The sequence below is a fragment of the Suillus fuscotomentosus genome, assembly GCF_016647785.1.
Source record: "Suillus fuscotomentosus strain FC203 chromosome Unknown F5891scaffold_75, whole genome shotgun sequence".
NCBI classification, from domain to species: domain Eukaryota; kingdom Fungi; phylum Basidiomycota; class Agaricomycetes; order Boletales; family Suillaceae; genus Suillus; species Suillus fuscotomentosus.
In genome coordinates this window covers 6,041-26,685 of record NW_024539587.1, presented here as the reverse complement: position 1 = coordinate 26,685, position 20,645 = coordinate 6,041, and the positions used below count along the sequence as shown (strand labels likewise).

At 45.2% G+C, this 20,645-nt stretch overlaps 6 protein-coding genes across 6 annotated transcripts; 1 reads left to right on the top strand and 5 right to left on the bottom strand.

Annotated features, from left to right (window-relative positions):
- Positions 1-193: 193 nt before the first annotated feature.
- Positions 194-2,776, bottom strand: F5891DRAFT_706830 (caspase domain-containing protein). Its single transcript, XM_041372892.1, has 17 exons — positions 2,689-2,776; positions 2,010-2,631; positions 1,874-1,955; positions 1,682-1,822; positions 1,559-1,621; positions 1,466-1,512; positions 1,398-1,415; positions 1,290-1,322; positions 1,227-1,238; positions 1,154-1,178; positions 1,091-1,104; positions 966-1,043; positions 830-913; positions 763-781; positions 594-706; positions 427-545; positions 194-373 (listed from the first exon to the last, which is right to left on the bottom strand). Exons 2-16 carry the CDS (start codon positions 2,355-2,357, stop codon positions 519-521), a joined length of 1,104 nt encoding a protein of 367 aa, XP_041220303.1. The 5' UTR covers positions 2,358-2,631; positions 2,689-2,776; the 3' UTR covers positions 194-373; positions 427-518.
- Positions 2,774-4,971, bottom strand: F5891DRAFT_1061121 (cryptococcal mannosyltransferase 1-domain-containing protein). Its single transcript, XM_041362918.1, has 5 exons — positions 4,217-4,971; positions 3,729-4,161; positions 3,622-3,675; positions 3,199-3,567; positions 2,774-3,149 (listed from the first exon to the last, which is right to left on the bottom strand). The coding sequence occupies exons 1-5, from the start codon at positions 4,848-4,850 to the stop codon at positions 2,990-2,992; spliced, it is 1,650 nt and encodes a 549-aa protein (XP_041220302.1). The 5' UTR covers positions 4,851-4,971; the 3' UTR covers positions 2,774-2,989.
- Positions 4,972-5,820: 849 nt separating this feature from the next.
- F5891DRAFT_706430 (caspase domain-containing protein) lies at positions 5,821-8,892 on the top strand. The gene is made up of 22 exons (XM_041372890.1): positions 5,821-6,028; positions 6,106-6,238; positions 6,296-6,316; positions 6,375-6,458; positions 6,523-6,528; positions 6,886-6,998; positions 7,062-7,234; positions 7,286-7,367; positions 7,419-7,565; positions 7,624-7,686; positions 7,740-7,786; positions 7,836-7,853; positions 7,896-7,937; positions 7,992-8,003; positions 8,060-8,084; positions 8,139-8,152; positions 8,202-8,279; positions 8,336-8,416; positions 8,474-8,492; positions 8,543-8,646; positions 8,701-8,723; positions 8,779-8,892. Exons 2-22 carry the CDS (start codon positions 6,162-6,164, stop codon positions 8,804-8,806), a joined length of 1,257 nt encoding a protein of 418 aa, XP_041220301.1. The 5' UTR covers positions 5,821-6,028; positions 6,106-6,161; the 3' UTR covers positions 8,807-8,892.
- A 23-nt stretch (positions 8,893-8,915) lies between these two features.
- F5891DRAFT_706372 (uncharacterized protein) lies at positions 8,916-9,401 on the bottom strand. Its single transcript, XM_041372889.1, has 2 exons — positions 9,140-9,401; positions 8,916-9,086 (listed from the first exon to the last, which is right to left on the bottom strand). Exons 1-2 carry the CDS (start codon positions 9,343-9,345, stop codon positions 9,005-9,007), a joined length of 288 nt encoding a protein of 95 aa, XP_041220300.1. The 5' UTR covers positions 9,346-9,401; the 3' UTR covers positions 8,916-9,004.
- F5891DRAFT_1254640 (uncharacterized protein) lies at positions 9,138-9,966 on the bottom strand (the record flags this gene model as incomplete). The annotated part of the gene is made up of 2 exons (XM_041369960.1): positions 9,138-9,818; positions 9,868-9,966. The coding sequence occupies 2 exons, from the start codon at positions 9,964-9,966 to the stop codon at positions 9,396-9,398; spliced, it is 522 nt and encodes a 173-aa protein (XP_041220299.1). The 3' UTR covers positions 9,138-9,395.
- A 9,402-nt stretch (positions 9,967-19,368) lies between these two features.
- Positions 19,369-20,175, bottom strand: F5891DRAFT_961159 (uncharacterized protein; the record flags this gene model as incomplete). The annotated part of the gene is made up of 2 exons (XM_041375794.1): positions 19,369-19,724; positions 19,755-20,175. The coding sequence occupies 2 exons, from the start codon at positions 20,173-20,175 to the stop codon at positions 19,369-19,371; spliced, it is 777 nt and encodes a 258-aa protein (XP_041220298.1).
- Between the last annotated feature and the right edge of the window lie 470 nt (positions 20,176-20,645).

Genomic DNA, 20,645 nt, shown 5'->3' with positions numbered 1-20,645 from the left:
GAGAATCTACCCTTGCGTTTTATGAGTAAAGATTATCAAGCTCCCGCCCTCATAGCGCTAGATGATTCTGTCAATTTGACTACAACACACTATCACTAGGTGATATATACCAGTCTCGGCAAGCTTCGTTTGACAGGTGCATCGCAAAAAAGACGGATAGGAGGAAGGCGAAGCGCTGACTTTGCAAAACGGTACGGAGATTATATGGGGCTTGCGATGAAATAACGGACAATAATCACTCTCGCGACCGAAGAGGCGCGATAAGATACAGAAGTAGCGTGACTTGTGCCAATCTGGCCAATCATCGCTGTGTAAATGTTAGATGAAGGACATGTGAACCGCATCCAGGCTTCGGGGAGACCAACCCCGGGTTCTTTGTTGATCGATGAGCACTGTCCTCAGCAATTGGACCCAATCATTTCGTACTTACGAGCGGCTCATAACGGAACGGTGTCAACAAGATCAAATACGCACGATCATGTTAACATATATTACAACCCAATCCGATTTCCGAGCGTTCAGATATAGAAAGGCAACGTTATATCCTGTGCAATATCAGTGGCTATAGTCTGGATAAGAATACGTTGACAAACGAGAGGATTCGAGCAGGAAAACTGAGGGTGTTGTCTAGCGTCCGGTAAGATTTCACGGACGAACGCGCGTATTTGTTCAAATCTGTTTTGGAAAGTAAGAGCCTGCGTGCAAGCTGAGCAAATTTCAAATGTCAGCCAGTTGGGCGAGCAATGGAAGTTTGACACGGACAGAAAACATGTATGAAAGCCTTCAAGGGAAGATGAGAAGGAACTGATGTTTTGGTAGTTTTACGCACAAAGGTCATGAGTCCACCAATAGGTCGACCAGGCATTGTGATGCTTTCACTCTCTTCGAAATCCTCACAACCCGAGAAACAAACCTGTCCGATGTTGCCTGAGAAGCACGATCGACTCGCAGAAACCGATGCTCACAACTTGTGCCTGGGAGTGCTTCCTAATGCGAGCACCTGGCGTGACGCCATCGACGAACGTGCATTGTCTAGAGTCATACTATGGAGACGATCAGACAAAATCACAGAGGAAACTGCTTCTCCCACAAGATAAGGCAAATCTATCTATCATTCAGAATTCGGCAGCGATGAAGTTGATCTAGAGCTCACCAAGCACCGTGCCGGAATGGCACGACTGGAGTCACTCAGTACTTCGAGTTACGGTATCAAGGAACCTGCTTACGTCGAAAAGCGCCTGTAAAGCTGAGTTATTTAGTGATTTCGCGTCATCGATTACTCTCCGTACCGTCAACCGTGAGCCAGCTGCCAGTGGCTTAACCTGCGTGCGTTCTATCAGCGACGTATTTGAAATACCATGTGAAATATGAGGTGTTCTTTGCGTCATGATACTGACCATGATTTCATGTATTTCCTAAAGAGCTAATCAGCGTTATCCTTTGATTAAGAGGGTAAACATCTGACATCGTCGTTGATCACACCCGACTGTTGATAGTCGACTGGACATATGACTTTGCGAATGTCAACGTAATTTTTATAATCAGGCTTTGATCTTACATTCATCATAACCATCAACTTCGTCGCCATCTAGGTCGCGGACTTGGCCTCCATGCCCCGAAACTGTGTAAGCAACCGCGTGATTCAGAATTCACCAACAACGCCATCAAGGACAGTACGTACAATAAAAGAACATGGAATCACCGGCCCTTGAATAAGATGCCAAGCGATGCATTTCAAGTAAGATATTTTGCCTAGTTGGTGGGGGGCGATAACCATCATCAATTAATTGTACAATATCTCTGGGATGGTATCCCCATTGATCTGAAAGGGAGTCATAAGAGTCATCGTTGAATTGCCAACAACTGCACGTACTAATAAGGCATGGTAAGATATTATGGATGTCATTGTTGCACCCTCTTAGTTCACAGCGTTGACCTTTGTAATTAATTCCAATCTTACACAGTTTTAGAGATATCGTTGATTTACAAATCTACTATGTATCACTCACCAATAATGCCCGCTTTCTCCCGGGAGATAGTGGACTAGGTTGTGCGTATATCGGAATATAAAAAGAAGCTTCTGAGATGTGCTGGTTCAAATATGGTGCTCCAGAAGATCGAGGGCACCTCGAGAGCTGGCCCTCCAATGTATTTTCTTCTTGTTGGATCCTCTGCAGCTCCCATGAAACAGACATCCATCGACGTTTGCATGTGATTATGTGGTCACGGTGATCCTGACGAAGGTCGCGCGCGGCAGGGAGGGGATGGGGAGCGGTTTCGGCGGTCTTGGGTGGCATGGCGGAATTGGAACGAATCAAAAGAGTAACTGGACGATGCAGGATCAGTGATGGTTTCATTGCGAGCTTTATAACTTGATGCAAGCGATCTATTTTGCTCTCACGTCAAGATCGATAGATACGGAGCGTCCCACTCGTACGAGTTGGCTAACGGCAATGTGGGCGAAGAGCTTGTCGTTGTAAACAATACAAAGTACAAGGTGCACGACTAGAGCCATCATATTTGCGCGAGGGCCAGTGGCCACCATAGTTAGGGACCAGGGACTTGAAACGGACGCTTATCGAATACTACAAGCCTTTGACAATGGTGGCATAACGACAGTGATCCTGTGAACTGTCACGTAGTTATCAGTCAACTTGGCAATCGCATCACAATAGATATGGTACGTACTTACAGCGCTGATGCATTGCGTAGAGCTGCAAAAATTTACATACCCAGCGTTGTTACCGTGATCCGTCTTGATTAGACCTTCAAGGCAACCATGTAGACCAGTCGTCGAATATAAGACTCGTGTATATTACATAATGCGTGAATCTAAAGGGCAAACAGATATAAATAATCGTAGTAGTACCTGCCTGGCTGATTTATGCACGAGCGAATACTTTGGTATTATAGAAGTCATAAACGGGCAATCCCATATCGTCCCATGACTTGTTGCCCTAAAATCTCAAAATCCCATGACTGAGTCCACCTACCACCATGGATGACAGTCTCCACCGTCCCACCAGGAAACCTTATCTGCATCGCCCACGACAAGCACAGATCTTGCCATCCATGCACCATCATACACCTTTTCGATCCACCATTGGAGCACGGGGTGGCGCATAAGCCACTTGAAGTAGAAATAAAACCTGACATGATACATCAGCCAATATCCTGATAATGTAGCATGCGACAAACCTCCAGTCGTAAGCGTTGATTACCCTTGGGTTCAGATATATGTTCTGCAGATTGAACTGTCGTCTCATATCATATGGGAGTAGGAAACTTTCTGACGAAAAACATTCCTCTGGCGCAGATGCACGGAATCGTATTGGGGGTGTCAGAGCAGGACTCGGACCCTGCATCGAGGCATTGTGTGCTGCTGGGTGTGTTGCTGGTAATTCGTATGGCAGAGGATCATTGGAAAGCGTGCGGTTGGACCGCAAGGCTATTGGGAGAAGAGGATCTGCAGTGAAGACAACGATGCCGTTCCAGCAGGTGAATACGGGCACAGGAGACTCGGTATGCATTGCTTTATAATCAGCTTCGTCGAAGAAATATGGCCAGCTAGATGTCAAACAAACTGAATTAGACGTAGTGAAGATAGAATTCGCGACTCACATTGCACTAGCTAGTTTTGCCTGTCGATCTCGAAGAACCCACATATCATATGCACTTTTACCACGATTAGAATTACGGATGTGTCGTAGCAGTGAGATGTTACTTACCCAAAATGTCCCATGTCTAGGCCACATGCCATGTCGTAATCCCCGCTGTTCGTTTCCAACAACTCGACGAAGCTCTCGGGCTCGATAAATATGTCATTTGAGAATACAACCCTATCATACCCTCCTACTATCAGGGGCTCGATTACGCGATTACGTGTAGCGGCTAGGAATTCAATGCGGTTGTTTCCGCGCATATCGTCGGGCTTTGGTACTGCTTTATCTCTCGTGAGTATGCGCCGTGACACACCCAAAAGCGCCAGGTCCGCATCTAGTGCGTCAAGGAGCTGCGGAGATTCATCGGTACTGTGACTCTCAACGATAGAGACGAAGACGTTATCTGGACCAAGATAGTGAATGACTTTGATAAGGGTATCGTGCCAGTATGGGATGACATATTCGTTATTGTAGAACATCGCAGCAATGAAGATTTTCTCTGGAGCGGGATAACTTGAAGCTGCGTTCGATTTTATGAGTTTGGAGGAGCTCACCTTGCTTTCCGTAGCCTTGTTTTCGAGGGTGTGCAACAGCCTCCTGAATAGAATCTCTGTAGCGTACATCGCCAGGCTGCTCGTAATGGACTCCGACCCATGTGCTCACACAAAGCAGGACGAAATATGCGAAAAGCTTTATCTTCCACAGTTTGGGATGGGGCGCCAGACGCGGAGTAGGAGACGTTGGTCTAGAGGATGAGCGCACACTAGCACCTTCTTCCGAGCTTTCCATGAGCGCAATTTCTTCCTCGGGGTTAAAAAGTTCACGTCCGCCGATAGAGCTATCTCGATAGAACATAATGTACCCTTCGTCGGAAGGGTCCCCGGCTCCAAAAGTCTTATTCCATCGACCGATTAACAGGGGAAGTAGAAATCGATAGGCCAAGAGACGGAGTATCTGGATGAAGGCAAAAGTGGGTACGACGAGGATGAGGAGGAGGATGAATCTCCAACTTGAAGGAAAAGCAGGTTGCCATGTATAGTTTTCTGCAAAAAACTTGTCAGAAAACCGTTGCTCAGTTATGGTGTAAAGGGTTATAAGAATGCAGAGCGAGACAAGACCAGGAATGCGAATAACGGCGAGAACGATGCGACAGATAGCATGGAGAACAGCCTTCGGCGTTATGGACATGCGTAAAACAGAATTTTCTGGGGGAAATGAAGCCGGCGCTCAGTAAACCGAGGCGAATGGAGACGAAGTCGGAAAGGAAGAGGAAATTGGCTAAATCGTGGTTCATCATATAATCAGCTAGAAGGTTCATGTATGCCCGAACCAACCAAAAGAAGGCAAACCTATCCGTTAAATTTATCAGCCGCAGCACCGCGGCAGCAGATTATCATGTGCTACATTGGGTCAATTTAAGAGTTTTTTCGGTGGGCTAGATGTACTGCCTACACGTCGTATATACAGCCAACGATGGTCGTCGTGTAGTTCTTGCAGTACTCGTCGATATGCATCATCAGCCCAGTCTGTAACTCGAAGGCCCAAAAATAGAACAAAGGCTAGCTAAGCCCGCATCGCATAATAGAAGCTGTTGGTATAGCATACTACGAGATCACAAGTCGATGGCTACTGCAGGGTGGAAAAATCATTCATGGCCGGCCATGCCGATCACAGAGACTCAACAGCGCAATTGAGCAGACTGCGAGTACAAATTGTCGACGCGAACAACGGCAGGAATATCCAGCCCAAACAGATGCCATAGTAGGAGCAGAGGTACACCCGATAAATATTATGGTAACCGGTCGCGGAACATTGCAGAAAGAAGAAAGACGCTGGGAAACCATAATTTAGGGCCGGAGTGCATTTTCTGATCCCGCAGTCTTCCGCAGTCTGACCGATCTGCAGCAGACAGCTATAAGATATCTGTCAAGGTCGTGACAACACTCGAGCTTGCGTACTCTGGAGCACACTCAGTTAACTTTTCTGAGCATCCTGCGTAGCAGCGTTAGTTTGATGATTTCATCTCATTGACATGTGACTCATCATCATATAGATCGCCGTTGAACGACAATGCCCTTCAAACAAGGACATTAGTACTTGCATTACTCAGCAGTGCCAGCACTGGGTTGATTTCGGTGACTGGTAGTGCATTCTGAGTGACTCCCATCCGAGTCAGTGCGCAGGTCTCACAGCCCCTGAGCGCACCTCCGAGCGACTTCCAAAACGAGATGTCCTTGGCGGGGTTAGGCAGCTGGCCTAGTCCGGTCAAATAAAGGCACTATTCTTGCTGAGATGCTCTTTTGTCCGAGTTGGCCCTTTCCCTGTCAAACCTCCCTCTCCAGGTCTTCTTGGGTTTCCTCCTCACCGTAAGTCCCCCAAGCATTCATGAAGACTATATAAGCTTAGTGCTGCAATGTGCTCACCGTGATCTCTGCCATGCCAGGCTGTCCTGCATTCCTCTTCTTCCCGCGCTTCAAGTCGTATACCCAAGTCAACACAATGATGTGGGATCTGCGCGGCAACGACACCGCCCAAGATCGGCGACGTTCTCCAAATCCTAGATTTCCAATCCCATCGTGAGTTATCATACGCTTGTTCTCCATCGATCTCAATAGACAAGGGTGATCCTATAGCCCTGGAATTCCGCCAGTGACGTACGCAACGATCTACACGATACAGCAAGTCGTTACTGATAAAGAATGATTATCACAGAGAACTTCATCGATCCCATGATCCGTTCCCCAAGCCATTCGTACCGCTCGGTCTGCCCGAAGTTCCGCGATCAGCGTCACCAAAGTAAAAAAATTTCAGCTTCTCTGCAGTGACGGTGTTGACGAGTTCACATTATTTTCCCCCACAGTCCCCGGTAAGCTTCAAATCAGATTTCCTGTTCATATCATATTTATTTCAAATTGCCGCTTTATTACTTCATTGTTCACAGCATGTATTCACGTGAGAATCTCCCTTCGCTTATTCATGAGGGCTATCCTTCTCGCGGGCGCCCACCTCCACCACCAATCCCGCATGCAACGCGACCGCCCCCGTCTCCCTATATGTCTTTACATCCACCTCACCCGTTAATGTCTCGTCGTTTGACACCTCCTCCACCCATGCCCGTTCCGCAATTTGTTTCAAAGTTATCAAATGTCCAACCGTCATCCAGAAATAACCACACTGATATTCACACTCGCACTCACACTCACACTCAAGGTCAATCTCACAGGCACGGACATCACCAACATTCTCATCCGACTTCTACCGCAACTCAGACCATTCGTCGCACCACCTCGCAGCAGCTCCGTTTCGCACCACCCACACAGCCTTCATCCGCAAGTAGTACGCAAAATTTGCACCGCTCACGTTCTTCACAACATCTACGTCCGCCAACGCCACACTCAGGTCCTTCAGGCCATGGTCACCGATCGCGCGGAAACTCGGCAAGTAGTGCACATAAGCCTATAATTCATCCTCAGCAGCAGGTGCAGCCACATGTTCACCAACAGGTCGTGCATCATAACGGTCATGTTCATTTCCAATATTCGAAATGTACCGGGCGGAAGAAAGCACTGTGCGTGAGTGAAGATACAGTACTAATTGAAAATCCGAGTCGAGTCTTTCTTTAGATCGGAATCAACTACAAAGGTCAACGACGCGAGCTCCGGGGCTGTATCAACGATGCACACAATGTAAAGCGGTTTTTAACATGTACGTTTGTTCGTCGACCGTTGCGGCGTCGATGCTCATACCTTGCCCTAGCCAATTGGGGCTACAAAGATGGCGATATTGTAATGTTGGTCGATGACACCGATAATTCGAGGCAAATGCCAACAAGGAAAAACATTCTCGATGCGATGCGTTGGCTTGTGAATGACGCTCATCCTCATGATGCGCTATTTTTCCACTGTAGGTCATCTTTTCGAACCTTCGGATATAATTTCCGAATATCCTCATTGTCGTCTAGACTCGGGTCACGGAGGACAGGTTCCGGATAAGGATGGGGACGAAGTTGATGGACTTGATGAAGGTAAAGGGTCATTCCTTTTTCTTTAGAACATCGTTAGATTTCATCATGCACAGTCATATACCCTGTCGACTACAAGAAAGCCGGAATGATTGTTGATGACGTGAGGACTTTATATTTTCAACCTGTTTATGCTTATAACTCCAATGCAGGAAATGCACCGCATCATGGTACACTTGTCGCACGATAGGAGAAACGCACTGATCTGATAGATTCCACAGGTCAAATCGTTACCAACAGGCTGCCGTCTGACTGTGAGTGATGACTAACCCTTGCTGTTCGGAACTAATAGAACCCCATCCATCCAGGCTGTTTTTGACGTGAGGTCGTTTCATAATGTGCCGGCCCATCTGACAAATCTCATTGATTCCCGTAGTCTTGTCACTCCGGAACGGCACTGGGTAAGTACGTTATTTCGTAATGATAAAAGCTGACTGAAAGTCCATGGCTGCCAGATTTGCCATACATCGTGAGCACGATACTTGCTTCAGTCAGTATTGGGACTGACAATCTTGCAGTATCATTCGAATGGGCGCCTCAAGGGAAACCACATCGCTCGTCAGGCTCAAGCAGAGAAGGCCACAAAGGCTGACGTGGTAAGTGACGTCCTGCCGTTATGTGCTGTGTGCTTCTGCCGCTTGTTTCTATCTAGATATCATTTGCTGGTTGTCGTGATGATCAAACCAGTGCTGACACAACGCAGGGTGGCATGGCTGTTGGGGCTATGAGCTACGTGAGCGACATTTCACTCAAATCTCTCCGCCTCTTTGTAGCTGACAGACACGGACAGGCATTCGTTACATCTTTAAGTTGGTCGGGAGTTCTATGTCTTGTTGCGTGAGACTGACTTAGTGCACAGCAACGAAGCCAGTACAAAGTTACCAAGAACTGCTCAAGTCTGTTAGGGCCATTTTGAAGCATCATTATCAACAGAAACCTCAACTGTCGAGCTCGCACTACATCGTAAGCACTTATAGTTTGTAGTGTGGTGGATTCAGATTAACACCGCCTTTTCAGGATACTAATCTACGCTTCATAATGTAGTGTTCGTTGCTTTTTATATCATATTAACTAACTTAGTGTTCTATGTATCAGACAATTATGTATCAGTCTTGGTCTCTAGTTGACCAGACATGTATATCTAGTTCCAGGCGGTGAAAACGCACTGAGGTGTGCGATGGATATGAAATCCACCATCTTGAATAATAATTCCACGGGTGGCAGAATTTTAGGTGGTATTAAGCAGAACCTACGCACGACGTCGGTAGTTACATGAAAAGACGAAGAAAATGTAGAGTACCAGGTCTGATCGAAGCCGGCGTCATCTAAGGTAGACTCGTGCACTGACCGGCCCGTCCAAGGAATGTAAGGGTATCAGCGAACTGAATAGTGCGCTCCGCAAGCTTCAGAGACTGACATGAGGTGGTGTAAAGAAGGGATATGAAAAATCACGCACTCGTTTGTAGCCACCCTTCCTGAGGAAGAGTTTACATAGAATTTCTCGTTCTGACCGCTGTAGCCGGCAAGGATGAAAATAAGGCTTCCAACGCGGTTCTCCATCTCTGCTAACAGGAACTCCAGATCATCGGTACCAGACCCGCCCTGTGCGCTAACCAGCTGATAGGCCTTATCGATGAACATGGCACCACCGCCGACTTTCATAATGTCCTCGATGAGCTTCTTTTCACCACCAACGCCATCATGTGCCAGGATTAGTCATGACCATGCGAGAGAGAGATGCCGAATAGAAATTTCCAAAAGGTTTGCAGCACAGCATCCAAATGCCACGCTTTGAGGCTGTCAAATTTGTGTTGTCTGTTTTTGCCCTGCTCCTCGAGGGATCCACAGCCGAACCGTTTAAGCTTGTAGATGCGGAGCCACTGTTTGCCCAAAATGGCGCCGAATGCTGCAAGAAGGCTGAATGAAAGGCTGGCATAAGCTGGTGTCTGGAACCATATTTGCCCGCTGGAATATGCAGGTGGTACGGGAAGCGGATAAGTATCTATGACAGGGTTTCCATGGCTGTTCATTACCATCAACGTGATGATTTGCGTCAATAAAGCATCTGTGGTAGTAGCGTCACTAGGCCCCATAGTGGCGATGAACACCGTATTCACTCCGGAAAATAGGCCAGGCTAAAGACTAGTCATTACCATGTTGTTAACACACGAGCTTACGACTTACAAAGATCAAGACGATATCCATGTCACCATCGTATTGCTCCAAAAACTCGTTGTCGTGATGCGACCTTTTGGTATACCGTTCAGAATCGAGATCGCTCATCATTTGCTCCCTTTTCCACGATGCTGGAACTTCGAGGATTTGCTGCAATTATCTAAGCAAGTTTTCAGCACAAGCACCGGAGAGCTCCGGTCAAACTACTTACTACTCAGATGACTTATCGCTAGAAGAGTCAGAGAGTCCAATTGCATCACTATCGAGCGTGGACTGGGCACTTGGCGGGGTAAACTTTGCATGCAGTGCAGCAAGGGACTGAGATGATAGACTTCGAGCTCTATGCTCAATTTCAGACGTGTCACAGGTATGCGGAACGTGGACACTTACCGTCGATATGTGCCATCCGCTGCTTGAGGATAACGCATGTCATTTAATTTTCTGTATCTCGATCAGCTGTAGCGACATCGTGGAAGCAGGTGAACCCTACTGAAAGTAAGCGGCCCTACGGACGCTCTTGTCAGGAACGAAAGCACCAGTGTCCATTGAATGACGACAGAAAATGTTGCATTCGTATCGGCGTTTGGTCTTTTGAAGTAGCCCAAGGCTGCTTTCCCCACCTTCAAATGCAGTAGTCTCGTTGTCGACAACATCAAGGCGTAAACGAGGCTACCGCCACGGACCACCAGGGTCTACCAGTGTATGAGATATGATGATGCGGCGCTCCGATGAACGAGGCCATTCTCACGAATTGACGCCTGCTGAGTTTTGTCGCTACCGACATGCGGTGATCAGGACGATCTGCAGCTTGCCGGTGTGAGACTTCTGATCCGACAGTTCCAAATTGACCGGTACTACGATTCGGAAAGCGTGGTACACCTGAAACACGTCACACTCCAGGCGGCCGCGAGCCTTCTACAACGAAGTCCACCATGTAATATCAGCTTTCTCCGATTAAGACATATTTCGATTCCCTGTGCCGTCAGTGATATTGAGGCCTACATGGATAAATTGATCACGTAAGTGGTCGGTGCTTTGTTCGTGACGTATTTGTGGACATGCATATTGTTGGAGGCAGAGATAGAAGATCGAAGGGAAGGTGGTGGGCTATTGAACGACATTGCCATGCTTCAGCTTACTGTAGTGCCAGTTCGTCGTCCAGCAGTTTCTGGTACCCTGTTATCACTCGGTTCCTTTCAAACGACTTCAAATCCTGAGCCAACAAAGCGGCCTAACTAGGCTAAGTCACGGCATTCACAATAAAAGTAGGAACATCTTGACCACGAATAGGACAACTTTCTGACGCTTGCCAACATCACAATGATTTGTCTACACGAAAGGCGCCAACTAAACCTTTCTCCACTCAACCTCACATCGGGGTGAACGATATTTAAAAGAGGTTTATATGTTGTACAAAATGTGAAAACAATATTTGATATTTAAACTAACATAAAGATGGGTGCACGACTTCAAATTTTGGTGGTGTTTTGTGTGTCATCCAAAATATCAAATATTCACAACCATATTCCCACAGACAATATGTCAACAAATATAATAAATATAATCAGATTTTCCATGTCTGCTTCAATTTAAAGTTTGATTCTTACATAAAACTTTGGAGAAAACTTGAAGTTTTGCCAAAGCTTGACATTTAAATCGAGTTTTAATGTCATGTCATCTGTAAAACTATCTATCTGTTTCCCGGTTTACACCCCTGTAGCCGTCCCTGTCCCTGCTACTAACCATATATGGGGAGTCCCTGCTCGAAAAAGGAAATCCCTGCCCCTATTCCGGTTTACAGGGAGTCCCTGCTGAGTGCGAAAATGTATGACATAAAAGAGTCCCTGCTGCGCTTGTTTTGCCCATATCTCCGTCAGATCACGACATAAAGACATTCCGCGACCACAGCCACGTTCGCACAAATTCGTGCTATGGGGGTTCCTAGGGTCAGCCTAGGGTCGATTTCAGCTTCACTTTCAAAACATTTCATGTATCAGATATGGCCTACTAGGACTCCCACTGTATATGGACCCCTTCGGTTCAATTTTCCAGATATCCCCATGCATCAGATGTGGGAGTCCCGGACTCCCACTGTGTGTGGACCCTAATATTCTGACCCACGGAGGATGGGGCCCACTCCCGGCCAAAGCCATGGCGCGCAGCGCGCAGCCGTGGCGCGCAGGAGGAAGACAACATTTTCGGAAGGCGCGCCCACCAAGGAATATGATCCTGGGATACTCGGGACCATGACTCAGCTTCGACCCGACCGTGGGAAATTTCCTTATAGGGGAGCAAACACCTTTCTGAAGGACCTCTTCTCTGCGATCGCGACCGTGGTCTCAGGACATTTCCAAGACCTCGTTTCGTCGAGATACGGGCTTAACTAAGCTGCACGGCTAAGCCAAAGTCATGGTGCGCCAGCCAAATGGCTAAGCCTAAGTCATGGCGCGCCAGCCAAAGGGCTAAGCCTAAGTCATGGTGAGCCAGCCAAGCGTGCTAAGCCTTAGCCACGGCGCGCCACCAAAAGGTCATGGCGCGCCAGCCAAGCTCCGACGTATGCTTGCCTAGGGGGCGGGAAAATCTTGCCAAAAATGGAAAAAATAAAAAACATAGAGAAAGATGATGGGATCATGGTGGTACCAAGGAAATGTCTCCCTATGCGAGATTTGAGGGAGCTACGGAAGAAATGAGCGAAAATCATGGACGAGTTTGAGGGAAAAGGGCAGTGAGGCGAAAAGTCAAGTCAACCGTAAGGGATGGAGATAAGGATTGAAGCCAAGGGTCTGAGGAAAAGTCAATAGAGGCGAAAGAGAGAGGCAAATCAAGGAACCGAGGGCAAGAGAAAGAGGGAAAAAGTGGAGAGATAAGTCAAAGGCAACAGCATAAGACATACGATAATGAAGGAAACAACAGTGTAAGGAAAAGTCAAGGGACGGATCCAAGAGAGATCTGAATAATGAAGGGAAAGGTCAAGGGCAAAAGTCAGGATACGAGGAGGAAGGAAAGTCAAAGTCAAGAGAGATGACAAGGAAGAAATGAAAAGCGGATAGGGAAAAGATAAGGAAAGTCAAGAGCGAAGGAAGGGGGACAAGAGAAGGGAAGTCAAGGAAAAGAAGACAAGTGAAACAAGGGAAGATGGAAGGGGTGGTGAGACGAAAGTCAGGAAGTCAAGGGATCGGAGAAGCAATAGATGAGATAATGAAAGCTTCAAGTCAAGTGAAGTCAAGGGATAGAGGGCGAAACAAAGTAGACGGAAAAGATATAGAAAGACAAGTCAAAGGCAGAAAAGGGGAAAAGGACAAGATACGATACAAGGCAAAGTCAAGTAAAGTCAAGGACGAGTGAAGGGAAGGCAAGGGAAGGACAGTCAAGGAGAAGTCAAGGAAGGGGGAGTGGTGTAAAGTGAAGGAAATCAGTCAAGGAGAAGTCAAGGGCAAGTTGTGTCAAGTGAAGTAAATTTCTAAGCATATTTTGTTATATGGGATATGGTTAGACCATGGTTATGGCTAGCTCAATGTGAGCAATTCTCAAAATGTGCAAATGTATCCCCCTTGTTTTGCACATTTTCGCCATTCCTCAAAATGTACATAATGGACCCCCTTGGTTTCACACATTTTTAGCATTTCTCAAAATGTGCAAAACAAGGAGGGTACATTTTGCACATTTCTGGCATTCCTCAAAATGTGCAAATGTATCCCCCTTGTTTTGCACATTTTCGCCATTCCTCAAAATGTGCAACACAAGGGTGGTCCATTTTACACATTTCTGGTATTCCTCAAAATGTGCGAAACAAGGGGGTCAATTTTTACATATTTTTGGCATTTCTCAAAATGTGCAAAATGAGGGGGTCCATTTTGCACATTTCTGGCATTCCTCAGAATGTGCACAATACACCTTCCTTGTTTTGCACATTTTCGCCATTCCTCAAAATGTGCAAAATGAGGAGGGTCCATTTGCACAGTTGGTAGGGTGCATGTCACACATCCCCTTGTTTTGCACATTTTGAGATATGCCAGATATGCGTAAAATGGACCCCCTTGTTTCACACATTGTTGACATGCCTCAAAATGCGCAAATGCACCCCCTTTGTTCTGCACATTTTTGCACATTTTTGGCATTCCTCACAATGTGCAAAATGAGGGGGTCCATTTTGCACATATCTGGCATTCCTCAAAATGTGCAAAATGGACCCCTGTTAAGACCGTGCACAAAGAGTAGGACTGATTCAAAGGGGCTTGGCTTCAGCTATGCGCTGCGCCCCTTACCCAAGTATGTGCCCTTAATTTCAGAATGATGTCCGGAGAAAGTAAAGTCCAAGGAAGTCCGAAGGACTTCCGGAAGAGCGCGGGAAACTTTGGAAGGACTTTCTGGACAAGTGCAAGTAACTTCCAGACGAGTGCAGGAAAGTTCAGGAGGAACTTCCAGAAATTACAATGAGGTTTCATCCTGATATAGATATGTATAATGGCTACTCAGGACAAGTCCTGAGTAGAAGCAAACAGAGGAAAGGCTGCAAGGACAAAGTCTGAAGCAGAATAGGGAATGGAGGAACGGATGAGGCGTGGGAATATTGTCAGATGTAGGTCCGGAATATGGGATATGACAACCCCTCTTGTTGTCTATATTTTTGGCATGCCTCAAAATGTGCAAATGCACCTGCCTTGTTTCACACATTTCCACCATGTCTCAAAATGTGCACATGCACCCCCCTTGTTTTGAACATTTCTGGCATTTCTCAAAACAGGTGGCCAATACATTTACCATTACACTTTATCAAGGTCCAAGATTTTATGATTATTATGAGCCCCTTCAGTGACCTAACCCTGTAAACATGGTCACCCCACCTTGACATTTTTCCCATGTGACATGGGCCAGCCCACCATGGGCCCACTTTATCATTGTATATCAATGCCTTTGGGTGGGCCTGCATACAGTGTGTATCTAATGGTTATGAGTGGGCCCACAGCACACATTCTTCCAAACTTTGGAGAGAGCTTATGTTGAAGTCTAATGTATGTATAGGTGGGCCTATGGAACAGCAACAAAGTATTTGTTAACAACTTTGAGTGGGCCCAAATGGCTGGTACTTTGTATATATGATTAGACCTGGGTCATGTATTTGCATGACTGGGTGGGCCCACATAGTGATCCGCCATGATGTGCGCCAGAAAGAAGATAAATATGAGACTAGTTTTGCCGGAGATCATCACAGCTCACCGGGATTCCAACATTCTATGGCTAATTTGTCATTTTACTGGGTTTTACCCTTATGAGTGATGTACAGCTGAAATTTGATGAATGCACTTGATAATAGTGGTCTAGTGTGATGTGGACCAGCGAGGGGATAGCTATGAGACTATCCTCACCAGAGATCATCACAGCTCACCAGAATTCCAACATTTTATGGCTAATTTGTCATTTTACCGGTTTTACCCCTAAGAATGATTCCCACGTCAATATTGATGTCTGTACTTAATGATAGTGATCTGGTGTGATGTGAACCGGCGAGGGGATAGATATGAGACCGTCCCTGCTGGAGGTCATCACATTCTGCCAGGATTCCAACATTTCATGGCTGATTTTTTATTTTACTGGTTTTTACCCCTATTGATGATTTACAGCTGAATGTTGATTAATATGCCTAATTATAGTGGTCTGTCATGATGTGTACCAGCAAGGGGATAGCTATGTGACTACCCTCGCTGGTGGTCATCACATTCCGCCGGGATTCCAACATATCATGGCCAATTTTTCATTTCGCCAGTTTATACCCCTATGAATGATTTACAGCTGAATGTTGATCAAAGTACTTAATAATAGTTGTCCAGTGTGCTATGGACTTGCAAGGGGATAGCTATGAGACTATCCTCACTGGTGGTCATCACATTCCGCCATGATTTCAACATTTATTTTTCCTTTTACCCCTATGAACGATTCTCAAGTAAATATTAATGTCTGTACTGAATAACAGTGGTCTGGCATGATGTGGACCGGCAAGGGGTTAGCTATGAGACTACCCTTGCCAGAGATCATCACATTCTGCCGGAATGCAAACATTTCATGGCTAATTTTCATTTTACCAGTTTTTACCCTCATGACTGAGTCCCAAGTCAACATTGATGTCTATACTTGATCATAGTTGTTCAGATAGCCAGGAGATTATCCTCACTGGAGGTCATGATCCTAACATTCTATGGCTGGTTTTCCATTTTACCATCATATTTTATCCATAGGTGAATATCAAGTCAAGCAGTAAGTCATATTGGACTGCTATATTGTGGGAATCACTATGAAACTAGGACCCACCAGTGGTTATCATATTATGCTGGTTGTCCACCATTTCATGGCTGATATATCATTTTATCTATTTAGACCACATACAAATGGTTGATTCAAAGGTAACCTTTGATGTATATAATAAGTATCATTGAACTTGCATGATAGACACTGTGCATGGGATTGAATCTACTAAGTAATATTGGCTCAACATGTTCTATACCAACCAGGGACTATGTCGAAGAGCAGAGTCAGCAGACACACCACTAGTTATCACATATTCCTTTGTATCCGAGAATATCTCAATTTCTTGTACTTTACATTGAATAATCAGTAAAAAGGAAGCAAAGGATCATGTGTGCGAGAGTTATAATTACCACACCATATGAGTGATAGGTATGCATATATAAAGTAAGGATTCTGGGCAAGCCAGCAAACCTGGTGTCTAGAAACAGACATCAATATTGACTAGGGACTCCTTCATGAGGGTCATGAAATATGGGATTCATAGGTGAATGTGGTGACCGCCAGTGTGGATGGTCTCCTGGCTATCTTCTCACCAGATGACATTGTGTTGGACCACTATGATTAAATACATTTATCAACATTCAGCTGTAAATCACTCATAAGGGTAAAAACTGGTAAAATGAAAAATCAGCCATGAAATGTTAGAATCCCGGCAGAATGTAATGACCTCCGGCGAGGCGAGGGTAACTGTTTATAGAGGTGAAAACTGGTAAAATGAACAATCAGCAATGAAATGTTGGAATCATGGCGGGAGGTGATGATCGCCGGCAAGGGTAGTCTCACAGCTATCCCTTCATTGGTCCACATCACAGCAGACCACTATTATGAGACATATTCATCAATATTCAGCTGTAAATCTAAATCACCAATAGGGGGAAAAACTAGTAAAATGAAAAATCAGCCATGAGATGTCAGAATCCCAGTGGAATGTGATGACCTCTGGCGGGGATGGTCTCATAGCTATCCCCTTGCTGGTCCGCATCACTCTGGACCACTGTTATTGAGCACAGACATTAATATTTACTTGGGAATTGTTCATAATGGTAAAACTGGTAAAATGACAAATTAGCCATGAAATGTTGGAATCCCGGCGAGCTGTGATGACCTCTGGCAAGAATACTCTCATAGCTATGCCCTCGCTGGTCCACATCACACCGGACTGCTGTGATTAAGTACAGACATCAATATTTGCTTCGGAATTGTGCATAGGGGTAAAATGAAAAATTAACCATAAAATGTTGGAATCCCAGCAGGTGGTGATGATCTCCGGCGAGGGTAGTCTCAAAATCAGCCATGAAATGTTAGATTCCTGGTGGAATGTGATGACCTCTGGTGAGGATGGTCTCATAGCTATCACCTTGCCATTCCACAGCATGCCAGACCCTGTGATTAAGTACAGACATTAATATTTACTTAGGCATTGTTCATAGGGGTAAAATGACAAATTATCCATGAAATGTTGGAATCATGGTGGGTGGTGATGATCTCCGATGAGGGTAGTCTCATAGCTATGCCCGCGCTGGTCCACATCATGCTGGACAACTATTATTAAGTACTTTGATCAACATTCAGCTGTAAATCATTTATAGGGGTATAAACTGGTAAAATGAAAATTTGGCCATGACATGTTGGAATCCTGGTAAGCTGTGATGATCTCTGGCAAAAATAGTCTCATAGTTATCCCCTTGCCGGCGCACATCATGGCGGATCACTATGTGGGCCCACCCGGTCATGCAAATACATGATCCAGGCCTAATCATATATACAAAGTACCAGCTATTTGGGCCCACTCAAAATTGTTAACACTCATTATTGCAGATCATTCTATTGGCCACACTGACAGTGCACATGATGCATTTGCATTCCAATACACTCACATTTTCAAAAATCATATAACACTTCTTAGGAATAACTATTGGATTTAGACAGATAGTGCTTACCCCCTTTCAAGAAACCTCCTTGAACTAGTGACCAGAAGAATTTAACACCCCTTTTTCTAAAGTATGTGTATTATTTTATTTTTCCTCATCTATTTATATATATCTATACTTAGGTCTGTGTGCAGGTAGAGCACACAGTTGCTGCTTTCAAGGGCCACTTCCAATCTCTCCAAAAGTTTTGATACCTAATGCAAAATTGTTATACACAAAGTTTTAAGTTTTCTTTTTGGTGTTTCCTACGAATCAGCACACAGATTTGTTTCTCCTTTTCTCTTCTTTAGTCTTATGCCCATCTGTTTTGATAGTTATTGTGGTTGTTGTTTGTTGTCTTGCCTTAGTACTTCTCTCTCTGATAGTAGCACAGTACTCATTCACCCACCTGAGACCATTTCCTAATGTTTTCACCTCCATCCTCACCACATTCAAATCAAATACTAGGGTGCATTCTCCTGTTTTGGAGGACTCTTATCATTCTATTCAACTCTTTTTCTGAAATCCCTCAACCTTTCCTTCCAATAACTATTTCAATTACCAATTTGAGCCCCTAAACCACCAACCCCTGTTATGTCCAGTGGCTCAAAGTCTGATAACACACTCTTATCTTGCCCTGATGGTTTCAGTGGTGCTAAGGTCATCATTTCTTTTTAAACAATGGTAGTAGCAGGTCCATGTAATGTTTGAAGCAGAGATGAAGATCTTCATGGATCATACAAAGAAGGCGTTGTTCACTATGTCGTGTATGAAAGGAGGGTGTCGTTAATAACAGCACTTACAAAATGTTGGCAATCAAGAGGCAACAGTGACCAATGACCTTTAACCTACAAACATACAAGTTACACACCCTGAGTCTGTATTCCACCTCAATACATACCTTTGCCACAACAGACTCATATACTACTAATTCAGTGAGCACACACTTCTAATATCGCCAATCATGATCTTTATTTACCCTAGCAAGCATTACAACACCCCACTTCAAAACCAATATATCATCAAACTGACTAAATTCTCTTCATAAATCTCATAACCAGTATCAAACCACACAACACCCATATATCCTCAATTCCTCACAACCTCTTACCACTCTGTCCAGTGAACAACAAACTACTCGTCTCCACATCACCACATCCTCCTTTCCATCTCCCAATGTCTCTAAAAAAATTTTCCCCAGTCCTCACCTTTCTCTCTACCCCTGCCCCATCAATCACTCTCCCTCCTTCTTGTCATACTCCATCAAAATGTCCTCCATACCATCACAGTGCCTCCTTCACAATCTTTCAACAAGAACTCCATGCCGTGCTGCATCTGCACTAACTGCAACAATAGAATGTTGGATGTCTCGCTGACAGCAACCAGTCACCTCTTTGACTTTTGAGATTCCTTCTGCAAAATCCCAAAAGCTCGTGACAGCTTGCAAAACAGAAAAATGTAAATCTATCTCCAACTCCCCAACAGCAAACATTACCCATTTTGTGTCGTGATCCAAAATTTTCTTATCAAGCACATGGAGTGTCTCAGGTCTGAACAGGTGTGAGGGATCTGTAACCACCCAGTCCCACAAAAATGCCTCAAAGACACCGTTCCAGTGCAATTTTCGCGCTTCACAAAAGAACCCATGTAGATCTCATGCATCAGCTCATGTGCAAACAACACATATTTGTGCAAGAGTGGTTGATGCTGTGCGACATTCATAGTGAAAGCAATCTCCAAATTGTTTGTACATGCCCATGGTGACCGCAGAGGTCTTTCCACCAACGCAGGCTAACATCATCACTTCGCGAGTATCGACAATATAACTTGCAAGTTGAGTGAAACAATAGTCGCTCTGTCTCATGGGATCCAAGAGCATTATGCCATGTACAGTGGCCTCCTTAAGCGCTTTTAACACAATATCTAGCCATTGATGAATGACGCAATCCCCCAATACACCATGCAAGCCCTTATTCTTATCAAGGAACTTTCGAACTGCCAGTAGGGCAGTGAGCATGAAAGAGTTGGATGATGATTTAACTTGGGTGTTCATGTAAATATTTGCAAGGCTGATGAGGAGTGGGTGTGCAACGCGATCACTCATCAGAACTGAGATATTCGTCTGGTTTGAACATAGTATTGTCCTGAGCAATGTAGCCCCTTGGGGGAGCAGTGACTATTTAAAATCAGTAAAAGATATACTACCTGAAGATGCCATACATGCATGTTCCATGCATCATCGCCTGTTATCCATTCGGTATACGCACAACAGAGCTTTCGCACCATAGAATAAACCTTGCGAGGTGTGAAGTCCAATTCATCATAGAAGACAGGATGGTTGAGAATGGCAGATATACACTCAAGTGCATTACACCAGTACAGAATAACACGTGATTTCATTGGATGCAATGTATCAAGAACTCATGACATCCAACATCGGCCACTAGCTAACATTTCTGCTCATCCTCGCAGCTCTTTGGCACAGCAGAATGACAAAGGAAGGTCCCTAATCTGAATGTTGGTTAGGCCATGAGATCAAAACTTGCTGACTCGCATACCTCACCATCTCGACTG